The 17,583-nt window shown below is 35.0% G+C and overlaps 1 protein-coding gene across 2 annotated transcripts in view; it reads left to right on the forward strand.

Annotated features, from left to right (window-relative positions):
- Positions 1 to 17,583, forward strand: part of macrod2 (mono-ADP ribosylhydrolase 2) — a 605,869-nt gene that overhangs the window by 394,200 nt on the left and 194,086 nt on the right. For both annotated transcript variants that reach the window (XM_088933999.1, XM_088934000.1), the window contains exon 6: positions 8,593 to 8,714. In XM_088933999.1, the coding sequence (XP_088790125.1) occupies positions 8,593 to 8,714 (122 nt within the window). The remainder of the gene's footprint in view (positions 1 to 8,592; positions 8,715 to 17,583) is intronic.

Consider the following 17,583-nt stretch of genomic DNA (forward strand, 5'->3'; position numbering starts at 1 on the left):
TCTTTTCTATTGAATTTGTACAATATCTCTAATGTTCTTGATTTTGTATCCATAATTGACAAGAGACAGACGGGAACGTATGATTTATAATTCTTTTGGCACTTCTTCTATTGTTTCCATTATTGCTTCCATTTTGTTTTTATCTATTTGTTTCTAAATATGGAGTAATTATGTGAACTTGACAGTATCTTATTCAGATGCAGTCATATTTGTTTGGTTTTTGTGTTACTCTTTTTTGCAGCTCATGAAAAGTAAGCAGACACCCTCAGTTGTTCGTTCATTACAATCTGCAGCTGCGAAACCAAAAAAGCCTTTTTCTACAGATGTATCTCATCATACACTATAAGGGCAAGACACTCGTTCATGAAATTCTGAGAGTGTCACTACATTAGCTTGATATTTGAGGTATAATTTTGGTGTTTTTTTTTGCACTGGGAGTAGTTGGAGTGGATTAAAAGAATGTTAAATGTTTTTGAAAGGGGTATGTAGCATTGGTGCCATAAGTATTAGCAAAACCAACAGAAATCAAACAGTTACAGTCTAGTAAATGCAAGACACAAATCGACTGACATCAGTAGATAGTTAATTAGTTCATTTGCAGAGCAAGCACATGTATTTCCAGCAGGCATCCAAAATTACATAATAGGTCAATAATTGATGCAGAGAGCACCGTTCAGTTTCACATACCTTTCATGAGCTACACATTTTATTTTGTGGATTTTTTCAACTTTATTTAATCTACAGTTCCAAATATTTCTCAAATCCTGGATATTAAATCATTCTTAATAATGACAAAACCTAGATTTGGACATTGAGTACAAAGTGGCATGTAGCTCAAAAACTATAACATGTTGCCAAGTTTATTTGTGCATGCATATAAGGTTACAGGGAAGAGAGTTACCAGATTGTGCCACAGGGGGTAGACCTTTCATTTATTGTTATAGAACCTTTTATAGACGCTGCCTGGTCTTGCATACAGATTTTGTAAGCAGACATTTCTACACTACACATCAGTCAGATCTGTATGCTTACATACAGAACTTGTGGTTCCTTACATAATTCAATGACTTTCTCCATGGAACAATGTGTAAACTGTGGAAAAATATTCTACACGGCTTCATGTATATCCTTTATTTATACATATAGACATTTCTTTTACCATATGTTATGTGTGAATTGATATATCGAGTTACACTGCATAGATAATTATGGGTTGGTTGTCATGTTTGTTCTGGTATTTAAATATGAGCAAAGGGAAATATTATATAAGTGATAAATACAGGGTAAATACAGTATATTAAGAATTTTGTTTGTGCAGTCTCTCAAACTTAGTTTCTTTTAGAACTGCATTAAAATGAAGTTGTGATACTGTACATAGTGAATTGGCCACGCATAGCTGTCAGCCGCATCTTGCTTATATCTATCTATCCATCAATTTTCAGTAACTGCTCTTTCAGTAAGAGCTCGCAGAGACAAAAACCTGGCTGTTTTTTAGTACAACATGGAATCACATCCTGAATGGGGCACTATTCCATCATAATACAGTTGCATGTGCATTGTAGTGGCACCAATAAGCTTTAGCGAAAACCCATCCTAACTTTAAATCCTAACTAATGCTAATCCAGAATCACCCCCAATGTTTTATAGGAGCCATTTGGCCCAAATCTGCAAAATGTGCCAAGTGAATTCAAAATTGCTGGTTTTCACACCATATTAAATTTGTTGCGAGGTGTTTCTCCTTTACAATATTCATACAGTATAATTTTTTTGAACTACATACAGTAAATCATGTTTGATAACTTTGATTTTTTCTCTTTTTTATTCAGCTAGTCATAGAACTGATAGTAACTGATAAACCATTTTTTTACTTTTAAAACTTAGATTTAAACTGTTTTCATTTTGACAGTTCATAACACTGCTCATAATAACTGGTATCTGTTTGAGGGCTCAAAGTGGTAATAACTGAAGAGTTGGATTGTGAACAAATGACATCATTTGTTTGAAAATGGAGAACAAAAACTGAAATATAAATCATCTCTTTACATGTTGTACAGAGGTATCTGTGCTTGTAGTACCAATAATTTACTTTATTCAGCATTATCCAAAGCACATGAAAAATGTTTGTGAAATGCTTACAATTTTATATATTAATACATATTATATAATTTTAAGGAACAGGAAACAAGTGTGGCACCAGAAAAAGGCTCCACAGCTGAAACGTTGTTTTTCCTTTCTTCTCTTTTTATTATGGAATAAACCTATTACTTGTTCCTTTGCAGCCTACGCATGCTGACGCAGCTACCCACCTGAACTACTTATATAATTGTATACTGTATAACCATAGATTATATATACATGATTTTCCATGCCCAGCTTATTAAATTTACATCACTTTGCATGTACTATGCAAAGCAAATCTTCTGAGAAACACAACTTTCGAGGACAAAATTAAATAAATATTTTTTTGTTTGTTTTTACATTGTGAACAAGTGGAAAATGTCTCAGACTTAATTGGGTGAGAAATCTAAAACAAATAAGATCAGCAATTAGAGTACACATTTCATTTTTTTATTTCTAATCATAGCAGTACCCTTCAGCTCAGGATACTTGAAAAAAGAGAAGGAATGGTTTATGTGCCAGGTATTACTGCTTAAATGAGGCAGGACTAAGTGCTGCACAGTGCCTCATTTCGAAAAAAAATAAAACATGCATTGTATTTACATTTCTCTGCCCATCTGCAGCCGATTTAAAGAAAATTGTCAAAGGAGTATATAAAAGGATTTTTTGTCATAGAAAGACATTTCATCAGGCTGAAGATGGTGTATGGAAAAGCACATCTTGTTTAGCTTTGCAGGAATGCCCACTCATTTTGGCTAACGGTTTTATGAGTATCTCTGAAAGGCAAGTCAGATTATCTGCGGTTCTAAAATAAGTCTTCATGTTTCCTTATAATAACTTCATAATTAGAAGCAGGAGAAACAGAAAAGGCACACATCCAAGCCAGCACAGCAGAAACCTGAGCGACTTTCCACGGGATTTATTTTCACAGAACAACCTTCAGAGAACCACAAAGTAGACTGACATTTGTTTATCATTATTAAAGCCTCTTTCTGTCATTGCAAGGTTTGCATTTGGCTTCAACACAATCAGTTGATTGCTTCTCAGGTAATTACAGAATTTTGGCAAAACAAAACAAGGGCCCTTTTCTTTTTTAATTTAATACGCTAGATTCCATTTTATTTTATATTTGTACTTTACAAGAGCAGTAGCACAGGTAGATATTGAAGGCTTTAGCTTTCACTGATAGCCAAGGTCCTGAGATCATTTTTCCATAACCCCCGTCATGCCCTCTATCAGATTCTTAATAATAAATGCCGGCATGTTAACCTTACGATCTGCTTACTTATTAACTTTCCAGATAGATGTGGGATAGCCTCCATGCCTGCTAATGAAGTTGCAAATTGAAAGTGATTGCTCTGGCCCAGGCTGGCAAGACTCAAAGGTCTGTGTGACAGTTTTAGCAAATAATAAAACATTAGCAGCGCATACCACACTAAAGCGAGCTGTGCTTTTGGTGCAGAGCGAAGTACATTCAGGTCAGTGGGAGTGCCAGTCTGGAGAAGGTAGCAAATCAAAGATTGGAATTAGCAAGTTACTCCTTGAGTCACTACTTGAACTGAAGTGTTTTTCTAAAAAAACAATATGAACAATTTTGTCTTTATTTTGATTCTCCCACACTTTTTTTTAATATCTATTTCTAGTATTACCATTTTGTGCATGTGGGATCCATTTACTAGTGAAACCGTTTGCCATAGTCCATGAATAATACTATTGTAAATGTTTCTCTTGCTTCATTTTCTACCTTGCTTATTACATCCATTATTGTAAGCCTTTACTCTTGAAAGACGAACTTGCCTTGTATGAAATGTTGTGTTGTATTAATTAGAAATAAATGAAGCTTAGAAAATGCGACTCCTCAGAGCTTAATTGAAAGGCCCAAAACAGCTGTTTGGAATTCAAAGGATTATTCTTTTTTTCCCTCAGAATGCATGGTGTTTTGATCTTGGAGGCTTTTAAGAGGATGTTTCTTTTTTTTTTTACAAGAAAAGTAAAATCAAATTTCTGTGAATTTTGAAGTAAAATCCACACAATGTATAATTACATATGTGTAGTGTATTTTTATCTTTTATGTCTGTTGATGCCTAAAATGGTTGTTGATTCTGTGGCATGCATCCAAAGGAGAGTCCACACCTCAATGAAAAGGGAAATACTCATGCTAACCTCCATCTTGTTTTGAGCAGCAACTTCAGTGTTTGTGCAGCAGCAATAGGGTGTAAAATCAAAATTGAATCCAGCAACTGATATGGAAACAACTACATAAGCCAGACACTCTGCTGTGAATCAAATGGATTTTGCCTAATTGGTGCAGATGTGACAAAGTGGGTAAGCTCTACTATGGAGTAGTCATGCTAATCTACAGTATCAGAATCCTGGATATCTTATAATTTTGTGAGGCAATTATACAGAATGTATACATGCATAAAATTATACTCATTTGCAACAAGACAATAGGTTCCAGTCATAAGGGAAATCCAGTATGTATTAAACATGATATGTCTGAATGGATACATTCATATGCCTCTCCTTCTTGTATGAGAGCAAAGAGTCATTTGATTCTCAGTAGGCTACACAGAGAGGACTGTTTTTTTTTGTGACTCACAGTGTTGCTACTATATATGGTTTTGTACAATTATCTTGCAATAAGTTTCATTCTGAACTACTGTTTGTCGTAGCTTCTGTAGTTTGTTCCACACTGGATTCCCACATTAAATGGAATAGTCTGAGAGGTTATAGCACAGATATGCTAATATAACAAGTTATATGCTTTGGTATTGACTATATTACTTTGTTAACATGCATTATTATGCTCTGCACCTGGAAAGCCCAGTTTAAAATACAGTATGTGTCTCACCTTTCAAAATTCCAAATAAGTTAATAGGTTCTTCACATTAAAGCTAAAAAAAGACTTGGGTACTGCTGAGATAAACACAGTGATAACTTTTTTCCATTTAAAATTGGCCCACTCTTGGTATGCCTGATTTCTTTTAATTGGATTTCACACACACGTACTGCTTTAAACTAATACAACGCAACATTGCTCGGTTGTAAATGCTGAATAATACATGGCAAACAAGTCAACGGAAAACACACAATTATTGTCTCACTTCAGACCATTAAAACTGATACTGTATACATGCTCCAGTACACTTAATTATACAACTTGCATAATTTTTTAAATAAAGCTACTTGTTTCTTGTGGGTGATCGTAAAAGCAAACTTGTATTCATCTAATTAGAAAAGAAAGTACTTGTTTAGTCCTTTACAATATTGTAGTCTGACAGATTTGGACAACTAGATCTCACATAAAGACCTTGATTTTAATAATTTTCTAGTAAAGTATGATGACATTTATCGATGATTAAAGGTAGCAGGTAGAATTTCTGGAAGAAATGTGTGGCCTAGATCCTAATTACAGGAAGAGATAATGTTCAGTGTTTGCATCATTTTTTTATAGAATGTTTTTTTAAAAATAATTTTGAAATTATTTGCCTGTTCACTTTAATGTATTTGAATTGCCTAATGAACCTTTGTTTCCTCTTCTGAAAAAAATAAACCTGCTTAACTAGGATTTATTTCAGATGACAACACAAAGGTTTCATTAGACAGGATCCACACAACTGGCTTTGAAAAATGTTTGTGGATTGACTGGATTCTGAGTAGTGTTAGTCATTTGTCTTGTTCCCATTCCCCACCTCCTTTTTAAGCATATTAGCTACTGTTTCTTCTTTCTTTGTATTAAATAATTTAAAATGCTGAAATGGTTATTTGCTGTTTAAAATTTCTAATAAATTAATCATCTCTTATCAGTACTTTATACCATATAAAGTGTGATTTATAGATCTTAAGAAACCTACTGAATGAATCATAATAGTTATTAAATATTTATAACAGTATTTATAGAAAGCAAACAATGGGCACTTAATCATGATTTAACAGTTCTTAATGGCAGCCTTTTATATAAAATGTTTGCATAAAATGGCTTTTTTTCTGAGAAAACCCCATGTATTGTTATTTTTCATTCAATTAAACTCACTTTTAAAAGCATAAGTTTAATTTTGACAATATACTGTATAATCCATTTCAGTAGTTCATTTTTAAAAAGAAAAGTTGACTTAAAAAGAGTGTTAGTCATTCTTTTCATTGAGATACTGGTACAGTATGTTGTAGCTGACTCTAAAAAGTCTTTCATCTATGTTATGTGATATTTCAGCATTTTGGTTTGAGATTAGGTTTTAGTAAATGTTTTTGTACTGTGAATTATACTGCATATGTCAACTGATTCTGTTGGGCATTAGCTAGATACAGAACTGGAATTCTGGTGGCAACCCCATGAAAGAAAAAACACTATTGGTAATCAGGAGGTGTTTGATCGTTATATGATGTCTAAGAAACTATCCAAACATGGTTGTTCGGGAAAGTTACACTTCTGAGTGCAAAAGAAAAGTCAGAGAATAATAAAACAATGTGGTAAATTCCATAGTGTGTGTTTCATTCTGACACACATTCAATATTCAATGCTCCTTTTCGCAAGGCTTTACAGAAATCATGGCCACACATTCTCACAGTACAGAATAACTAAAGAAAAGAAGCAAAGCTCTCATATATCTAAGAAAAGACAGGTTGCTTTTGTCTGTAGGCACTCAGAAACTTGAAAATGTGATGGAACAATGAACCATGAATTTGGAAATTCTGGAGGAGAATGTCAGGTCATCCACTTGTCAGCTGAAGCTGAGATGAAAGTGTTGCAGCAAGACATGATCCTAAACATACAAGCAGATCTACAACAGAATGGCTGAGGAAGAAGAAATTGTGATTTTTGTATTTGCCAAGTCAAAATCCTAACCTAAATCCCATTAAAATGCTGTGGCAGAACCGAAGCTATGGTTTGTTTTTCCATTTGAGGAGGAAACCCTCAAATATTGTGAACCTGGTGCAGTTCTGTTGGCAATTCCTAAAAGCTGATACGAGAAACTGATGAACAGTTACAAGAAACATCCACAGTAGTTGAAATCATTGCTGCTCAAGCAGTTGCCACCAGTTACTGAATTTGCGTATTTATTCATGCAAGGATATTTATTCGTGGATAATTTTGTTAAAAGGGTTAAATAATCAAGTATATCTTATGTCAGTGTGATATGTTGAATCAGATCATCTTAATCTTTATTAAGACTTTAAAAAAGGTCTAAAAATGTTTTTGATCTAAAATATATGAGAATGCAGACAAACCTCAGAGAAACCTGTAGATGCAGTATTTGTAGAAACAGGACTTTTGGACTTTATGGAGTTTGGACTGTATGGTTCAAACAGTTGAAAAAGATCTGTGAGCATACTGTATGGGACAGAAGTTAACAATAGGGGTATCGTTTAGTTTAGCGCAATGTCAAGGTATGGTATAACCCTAAACACAGTTTAGCGATTGCAGAATAATCACATTATTTTTGGTGAACTGGTGAACTGGTTCTTAATTTCTCTTACTTTATTGTTATCACTGTTATGATTCAATTAATGAGAGCTGAATTCTCGGCTCTGTACAATTTATAAGAAGCGAATGGTGATTGACAGGGAAGCACATTACTATGCCGTATGGGAGAGAGAAGAACTAGAGATATGAATACTTGAATAGATAGGATAAAAGAATCATGTAATTGATTTTCTATCTGGACTGCCATTTCATTAGCAGAATGAATGTATTCATTCTGGGAAAGGATTATTAAAAATGTCCCTATTTTCCCCACTGTGATGACAAACTTAAATCTTGTTTGCATTTCATGTTAATGCCCATCCCCACCCTAAAAAGCGTGCTTCTCCTTTTCAATTTTTCCTTTCCCAAGGCAAATATGCATGTGTGGCCTTGTAATAATATGGTGTTTCATTGTTTCATGATGTGTCTACGAAACTATCTTAATGTGGAATGTTGTTTTAGGAAGTTAAACTTGTATGTACAAATAGAATAATAGAACTTAGAATAATAGAACTGTTGTCAATTTTAAAATGCAGGTTTTTCATGTTAATATTATTCAATATTCAGTGCTTGTTCTGTAAAGGTTTACAGAAAGCATGGCCACATATTCTCACAGTGTACTGTACTGAATAACTAAAGAAAAGTAAATCTCTCTTATATCTAAAAGACAAATGGCAGTTCTCTTTTATCTGCAGGAACTCAAAAACATGAAAATGTGACTCACTTGCCACATATTCAGAAGGAGGCTTCTGCCATGAAAGATTAATTTAATACCTCATAGTAAAAAAATAAAGTTAGGAAGCAAATAAAAAGTGGTTAAATTGTGAGACATGCTAAAGTACAGGAAATAAAAGGAAGCCTGTTTACAACTGCTGGCTTGATTTATTCTGTGTTATTATCTTTACCACGCATGAATGGGTTGTAATTGATAAATTGTTTTGAATGAATTATGACTAGAGAGTGTACTATCTGCTGCATATTAACTGTTGTTTGTTGACTGTCCCAAACAGATGTGATACACACAGTGGGGCCTGTAGCACGAGGCCATGTTGGAAAGACTCAGAGGGAACTTCTAGCAAATTGCTATGAAAACTCCTTGATGCTGCTAAAGGAAAATGGCTTAAGATCTGTGGTAAGTTGATTTTTTAAACAGTGTCTCCATGGTAACTGAATTTGATCACATATTTCATTGGAGAAATCTCTGAGCTACAGTCCCATTTTAATGCTTGGCTCTATTCTACTCACTTCTTAATCTCCCTGCTTTGTTAGAATATTTGAGTTTGACAGGATAACCAGGAAAATATAACACTTGTGGAAAAAATAGATGAAAAGCCTGGAATATATCTGGTAACTATTGAAGAGATTATCACATTTTTTATGTTTTGAGGTTTACAATATGTATTCTAGGTCCCAATTGTTTACAGTAACAAAAGATAGTGTACTATACTTCATTATATGGAAGGCAACACGTCATCCAAAAACATGAAATTTAGATATTACACATATCTATTACAAGGTGAAGCTGATGTTGTTGAAATATATCAGTTTGACAGCCATGTATTTCCAGAATGATTTCAGGGGTATTTCATATAGTGATACAGACTTTTAAAATGTTTTATTCATTTTTATGTTTTAAATTTTTTTTTTTTCACTGTACAGGTGTATATGATAATCTCCTGAGTCATATTTAATACTAAATACTGATAATACCAGTAATATTTATTTTTATTCTTCTTTGAACTCTTCATAAGTCTGTTATATTACAGACTTTATAGTATGGTGACCAAAACTTAGCTTAATAGTTTAGAGACCTATGTATAGTCTATGTCTTACTAATGCTTTGTAAAGCTTGAGTGTAAATTTCCTTTGGTTATTTTTGCTATGACCAAATGTTCCTTGACTATTGTTTCCCTACATTGTCTTGATGAGCCCACCGACAAATCTATATTAACACCCAGATCTCTTTTTGCATTTTGCTTCTTTTTGTTGTTAGTCCCTTGATGCTGTTTGTTACTCCTCTATTTTTACCTGCTAACGGTAAATAGTTTGATAACTATGCCAGAATCTAAATCATTGATATAGATCAAGAACAATGGTTCTAAAGTTTCTTCCTGTGGTACACCTCTGCTTACACCAGCCCAATTAGAGGCTATGCCCTTTAAGATGACCCCGTTTTCATTAACAAGTTCTTGACTCCTGTGCATGCTTCATCTTGGAATCCTGTAGCTTTTAATTTAAGAAGTAGCCATTTTATGACCTTATCGAATGTTTTGTGGGGAAATCTAAATACATCTTGTTGAATGGTTAAGTGTTATCAGTTGTTCTTGCTCTACATCAATTAATGCCACTTTTCATGTGTGAAAGGATAGGATCTTGTGGTCTTGGATTTGTGTGGAAAATTAAAAGCTACTATTATTGTTTAATGCGATTTGTTAATTTTTTTAAGATAAGAAAACATAATGAGGTAGGAAGATGTTAAATGAGTTTTCTATAAATATTTATGCTCAATCAATAAAAACTGAGTTCTATAAATCTTGAATATCCAAATTAACTGTTGTTGAATGTTATTTAGGCACCACAATGTTCTTCTGCATTTTGAAGGCAGTGGCATGCAGTGTCTTTTCCTGGAGAGTATTCCTGAGTGAATGAGGAGGTAGCATGTATTCATGCCTTGTCTTTGGTGTTTGTTTTGTTGTGTTTCTTTAATGTTCTCAGTGAAATTTGAATCCATCTTCCATGGTACTGTTATTGAGTGCTAGCAGATACAGTCAAATATATGACTCCTGTTATCTGACATCTGATATCTGACATATCCTGTATGATCCAGGATGCAAATAGTGAATTGCTGACTTCTAAGGTATGATAGGCAAGCAGCTTAAATTAAACAAATACATACTGTTCATAAATAGCCATGAGATAATTAGTTCAGGAATGGCCTATATTTTGATGAGGCTGGCTGAAATATCTCAGTATCTGAATGTTCACAAAGGCATTCCTGCTTTAAACTTGAGTATTTTACTGTGCATTTGTATGTATGGGGTTGTGTGTTTAAATGAATTTCCTCCTGGATGATATGTAAGGATTTACAAGTTGGCTAGGAATCAGAGCAATGGGCTATGAAAAAAACACCACCCTATCAAGCCTCTGTTCACGAGCATCAAAGCATTCTCTCCCTTGCCTCCTGCCCGGTCCAGTTGTAGCTATAGCTCAATCCATCTTTTCAAAGAGTGAGCCAGCGGGATTTGAATGCATGTGATGGGGATGGTCAAGGAAGCTGTTAAGAAGAGTCAATGTACTGAAATCAGATAAGGTAGTGTAAATAAGTGAAGAGTGCATTAAGCTTGGTGTGAAGGTCAAAACTGAAAACCTTTCTAGAAGCAGTGGAATTAAGAACAGGGTATTTTTCTGTTATTTCTTCTTACTGTTTTTTTTTTAAATACATACTTTTTCCAAGTTGGCAGCTACAGTGCATTTTCAGCTCCTGATTTATGATATTCAAATATTAATTCAAGCAGCAAGTAATCAAGAATGTACATAACAGAAATTGGTGTTTTAATATTGTAGATAGGCGTTATAGGTGTCATGCTTCTGTAGAGATCAATTTGGTGCATTAATTTGAGGTTTTCCTTATTACTCCAGTATCCCATTTAAAGCTGACCCCCTTCCCATAGGGGATACTCAGACACACATCTATAGTAAAACAGATTATATTAAATTTTATAAAGAATGTCCATGATTTGTGTTTTTTAGTTCAAAGGGCCTCAGACTGGTTTAAGGCAGTAGTGCCTGAATATCTGTATAAAATATTGTTCACGTAACTTAGACAAAACTCTATATAACAAACTACAGAAACAGACACACCTGTCTTGTTTCTTTTCCAGTCTAAGAACCATGTGTTTTCAGTTGATTGAATGTAAGGGTGTTTGCATTAATAATTTCAGCAGATTTTGTGGTGTTTCTTTAGTGTTGACCTTTTGTGGGAGGAAAATTACTATATTTGAGTTTTTTACAGCTTGGAATAGAGGTATAGAGGTTACATACAGGATTTTGAGTTCTGATTTGCTGATCTCTAAATTTCACCATTATCTGCTAATTAATTTTTGTTCTCCTAGTTGTTTTTTAATTTGTTAAATAGCTTCTGAAATAGTATAAGTATAAAAAAATATTTTAATCCAACCTTTCCCTCCCTGTAGGAGAAAAAAATATTTTATTATTATTTTTTTCTCCTACAGGGAGGGAAAGGTTGGATTAATATAGGAGAAATAAACAAGAAACTTAAAAATAACATCAACTTTATTTTACCTTAATAGTCTTAACTTTAACATTTCTTTTAGAGTGTTCCCTGTTTTTTTATTTGGATGAATTGCCATCCCAAGATACTGCTGTAAAAAAGACTGTCTTGTCTTAAAGAGCAATGAAAAGCAAGAAGCATCGGTCAGTCTTATCACTAGTGTGCAGGGTTAAATACTTTTTTCAAGCTTCAGGTGCTTGTTCTGATTAATTTGTTTTCCCATTGTACTTCTTTCCCGAGGCTCTTAATAACAATCTCAACAGAAAGAATGACAGACATCTACACAGACTATTACTCAAATTGTGCCGGTTAAAAATTAAATTATAGGAAAATCGAGATTTATAAACCCTTCCTTTATAGTCCTTGACTTGCATTGCTTGATTGTTATAATTTTGAAGAAAATTGCTTGGGCAGTGTTTCTTTTTGAAAATAAATGTAACTCGCAAAGGCATCAAAAATAATCTAAAAGGCCATGGAGAGACGGGTTTGTTTTTCACTTTTGTCTTCCGAAACTTGTAATTCTTACGGCTGTGTGGACACGTTCCGTCGATCTTTTACTCTCTTCATTTATTTATTCAGTTATTTGCTTATTTATAAATCATTGTCTTTTTTCTCACACGCGGCCAAGTGCTTCAGAATTTATTTTTACAGCTGCTTCAGCTTCAGCGGCCTTCTGAGAAATCACTGTATTTCTGTGATTGACTGGAACACACTGGAGAAGTTTTGATAGTGCATTCCCTTAGTGTCAGCTTGCAAAAGGTTTTTTTAGTCAAGCAACGCTGCCATGAGGTAAGCATGATAAAAGCAGAATTTTGAGAACCTGTAGTATCAACTGAAACAATGTGTTATACACAGTTTCTAATAAGATGCATCTTATATCCTGTACTTCTTTGTATGACTTGTGTGAGGATGTAGAAGCAAAAGGTGCCAGGTTCTTTGCTGGCAGATTAGCACTAAGCTCCTTGGAGAGCAAATGCTTTTTGTTCTGCATAACTGGGCATTGGCAGATTCCCTGGGTGAAGTGTTGAGGGTCCTGACTGGAAATACTCTGAGCCAGAGCAGTAGAGAGGGGAACTGTTATTGGAAACACTAGATGGACTCCTTTCTAATGGGGATTCAAAGGCATTACAAAGGGATAAAAGTCAAAACAAAATGTAACACAAAATAAACTTGAGTATAAAAGATTAAACCCAGCAAAGCTTGTCAGCTTATCCCTTGGACTTTAAAATCAAAACCACCCTTCAGAGTCACAGACTCTGGATTTGGGCTACAGCTTAGATCGACACACACGCAACAAGTGTATTGCAGTTGTGTATTCCCCTCCTGGCTCCTTTAAAACTGTTGGATGCGACTGCTGTGAGCATTAATTTAGAAAAGGGGAAATCATAACGCAGTGGGGCTGTTGAAGGAGCTGTGCTACATGATTTTTTGCTCAACGTTTTTATTAATCTTATCAAATGACTTTACTGCTGAATTATGTTTGATAGGAAAACGCAATAGGTCTCTGTTTATCGTGTTTAGTAATATTTTTTTTTAATGAAAGAAAACTTTCTGCTGAAAGTGAGTGTTAAATAAACAAATTTTGTTTACAGATATAACAAATTTTATTGTAAGGTATTGATTTTACTGTGTTATGGAGATTAAGTACCAGTGGGAAAACAAATGAAAGTAATTCAGGTGCTGCTTTGTAAAAGAATTCATGTAACACTGAGTTTCTAAGCTATTCTAAGATATTTAAGTTGCTTTAGATTTTCATTATCATTTAAGCAATAAGCTACTCATTGATTTGGTGTGAGAGAGCTTACACACCCTGTATCCGGCCTGTATCTTAATTTAAAAAAAAGTAAATTGATAGATTCCTGCCGCCAGAATCTTTTTTTCATACTACAAGTGTTTCACTGTTTATTGTTTGATAAACTGTCAATGTTTTCTTTTAGTTTGACATTTTAGTTTCTATTAAAGCTTAGTGCAGTAACAGTGAAAACACAATCTGAACACAATAAACTAATATCCTGGTGAAAATCTGTAAGGAGTCTGAATTAGATGTGAGTACTGAGAGACTATAATTTTTATAATTTTGGGGTGACATGATGGGTTAAAATCTGGATAAATTACTTTGCTCTGTACTTAAAATAGTGTTAAAAAAATGTTTTTTCCTCTCTAGTATATTAAGATACAATGCGTTTCCTTTGAAAGGTATGGAATAGCTGTTGCTGTGCTGTGTTGAAGAGAACTGGTACAGTATAACTTGATTTTCCCTGCCTAGACCAAGTGATTGCAGATTCTACTGTTATTCTGTCTGTTACAGCAGTTCCTCAAAGTAATAGGGATCTGTGTAAGACTGACAGGTAATGTTTGATCTTAAGGACAGCAGCATCAGTTGCACTGTGTTTGTGTTGTGTTTGACCTGCAACAAGAACAACCAACTAAAAAGGTACAATTGGAGACCCCCAGCCCCAAATCCCCATCCTATCCTAACATTAGAATTTGTTAAGGAGATTTGGTGAGCACTGGACTTCTCAAACTTGAGCTTCAATACGTGCAACATTTATGGTGGTGTCACCTTTGAGACTGTTTAATATTTTGTATTGGAATGAAATAAATACATCTTGTAAGAAGGGAGACATTTTGGTAAAACTTCAATACAAATGCAGTTCTCTCTTTTCCACCAGCGATGGATCTGTTGGCATTACCCTGAGCCTCGTCACTCGTAGTTCACATCTCGATAAATAAGAAACAAAACATTCTTCTTATGTCCTGTTTGGAGCCGTTGGTCCATTCTGAAACTTCCCTTCTTTGTGGAGTGAGAATATTAATATTGGGCAGCACAGTGGCACAGTGAATAACATTGCTGTCTCACAGCACTGGGGCTCTGGGTTCAATTCCAGACCTATGGAGCTATTTGTGTAGAGTTTGTGGGTTTTCCCCATTTTTGCATGGGTTTCCGTGGGTGCTTCGCTTTTCCTCCCATAGTCCAAAAACGTACTGGTAGGTTAATTGGCTCCTAGGAGAATTGGCTCTGGTGTGACTGTCTACGTCTGTGTGGGCCCTGTGATGGACTGATGCCCCGTTCAGGCTGTACCCTGCCTTGTGCCCATTGCTTGCGGGGATAGGCTCCAGCTCCCCCATGACCCTGAATTAGAAGTGGTGGTTAGAAAATACATGGATGGATGCATGGCTGAATGAAATTAATATTCAGTGCACTATTTGCAAGAAGTACAACATATAAGAAGTCAAGGATGAAAAGCAAGGTGGTATGCCAAAAACTGGAGGGAGGGGCCGGGGATAAATGTAGGAAAGTTTGAGGGAAAGATCACCTCATTTTGAAAGTGAACACAAGTGAATATTTCTAGGCATGTTGGGGCAACTGATTTCTCTTAGTTTGACCAACTTGTACAGTTTTTAGTATTTGTATTTAGGGTATTATAGAAGAAAGCACCTGCTTAGCAGTGGAAAATGGAACCACAGAGCCTGGTGGTTGAATTGAAGAGGCTGTGCTGATTCTCTCAAGGGTCCGAGCAGCAGCAGAGAGCCTGTAACACTGGAGAAGAGCTCCTGGAGGACAGGAAATCGCTTGGGAAATCAGGGCTAGTTAGTTCTTCCTACTTTATTGATTATGCGGGGTGTACCCATTACACTGTTCACGGCGCACAAAAATACCGTATAGTGAAGAGCCCTTTGCATTTTAACATATTGTTTTCAGTTCACTGTAGTCAGTACTTCCCACCTTCGGCCTTTCATGTTGTCTAAGTAGCCACTTCTGCTTATAATTGTTCTAGCTTTTTTGCGGGTTCTTATTAATGGAATCTTTATCATTACAGTTGATCATTTGTATTTGTTTATCACAGAAATCATTTGTTCATTTTGTAAGGTGCTTCACAGTGGAGAAAGACTTGTGTAAGGTGGCTGAACTGCTCATGAAGTTGTTTTGTTGATGATTGTTTAATTTTTCTTTAATGAGGACGTTGGACAAATTAGCAAGTCAACTGATGCAACCACAAACTCACCACTTTCCTGCAAAAAGCCCCAGTTTCTGTTCTCCAAACTTACATTTTTTGGTGTTGTGTTTGTGTTTTTAGTATGTGACTGTCTTCAGTTTGGATATGTCTAGCTTTGTAGACTGTATTTAGTGGTCTTATGACAATTTGCAGAATTCACATAAGTAGTGATATTGCATAGTTAAAACACACAGTTGCGCCTGGAAATTTATATGAGTTAACCACAAATTGCCTGTTGCAAACATTCTAGAAGCAGCTGCTTTGGTGATGATGCAGCATAATAAAATCAGATATTCTCATCTTTTGGAACTAGTAGTGATCCTTTTCACAGTCAGCACTTTTGAAGTACACTTTTCCAAGCAGCACATGTCTTAAAGCATACCTTTACAGACATTATTTACAGCTTGAAATCAGTCCGGCTTTTACAAATGTCCCCATTACATATTAAATAAGATTAAGCAGAAAGCTCCCACTTCTTTATTTGTGAGCTGTGTATATAATGAAAAAATAAATGTTCATCTTCAACAAATGAATTATTTTTACTTTTACAACAGGGAAGTTACAATATTTCACAACTCTGTATGAATAATCGCAAAACGTTTTTCTTCTGAGTTTTTACTGACAACAACAGAATTCACTGATGGATCAGGGTCTAGTTTTCAGAGACGAATTGAAGAGAGCTCTCCTCTCAGACAGTAGTAACACAATCTGGTTGTTTTATGGACACCACCAAATTCAGATTTTTTTTCAAGTTATGAACATATGTGCACGTTTGCTAATAGGACACAGATGTGCTGAAAACTCTCAGCATCAGAAATAAGATGCCACAACCGGTGGCCATGAAATGATTATTAAATCTGTTTGAAAGTAAAGAAAATAGACAGCCTCATGTATTGCAAACACACACCAAAAAGATAATCTAAAACAGAACCCTGCTAAATACTGTAAGTATATTCTGTGCCCTCCAGATTTTATTCTCCTGATGCAATAGGAACAAAAAACATCATATACAGTAGCAGAATGAATTATCGATGGAATTGTTTTGCTTAAAAATGTTATTCTGTAATTGTAATAATATTGCTGAGAGCAAGTCTTATTTGCCATAAATAATTGGATTTCAGAAAACATGATAGTTTCACACCTCTAAGTGTTCTTAAAAAAGAGCAAAGACAAATCTGCAGTAACTGTTCTCTTTAGAAGTGCAATGGAGAACTTCAGAACTACTGTATGTAAATGCCTCTAATGTACCAAAATGTATGGTACAGTGGCAATCTTGCCAGGAGAAGTAACACAAGTGAATCCTAGTAGTTCAGGTGGGTAGCTGCGTCAGCATGCGTAGGCTGCAAAGGAACAAGTAATAGGTTTATTCCATGCTGAAAAAAGCAAGTGAATCCTAGTCCACCACAGGCAGAGTGTGACAAGAAATCAGGTGGTTTTGGGAGGTGACCATAACTTCAAAGACAACAGTTGGAGATCTCCAACACAGGGTATAAAGAATAGAAAGCTACCATAAAGCATACTATAGGAGGCATCTTGTCAGTGTAATTCATGACAGAGAAGGATTTACAAAGCACTAACTACCAGAGTATTGATAAATGTGAACCTGAACTTTTTTTGACATACATGATTTTACTCTGTACAGTAGTATTAGGATAGCAGTAATCACATTTTTAGGATTTGGGGTAAGACATATTATCCAAAACATATTTGGA

Source organism: Atractosteus spatula, chromosome 15, assembly GCF_055471065.1.
Source record: "Atractosteus spatula isolate fAtrSpa1 chromosome 15, fAtrSpa1.hap1, whole genome shotgun sequence".
In the NCBI taxonomy this organism is placed as follows: Eukaryota; Metazoa; Chordata; class Actinopteri; order Semionotiformes; family Lepisosteidae; genus Atractosteus; species Atractosteus spatula.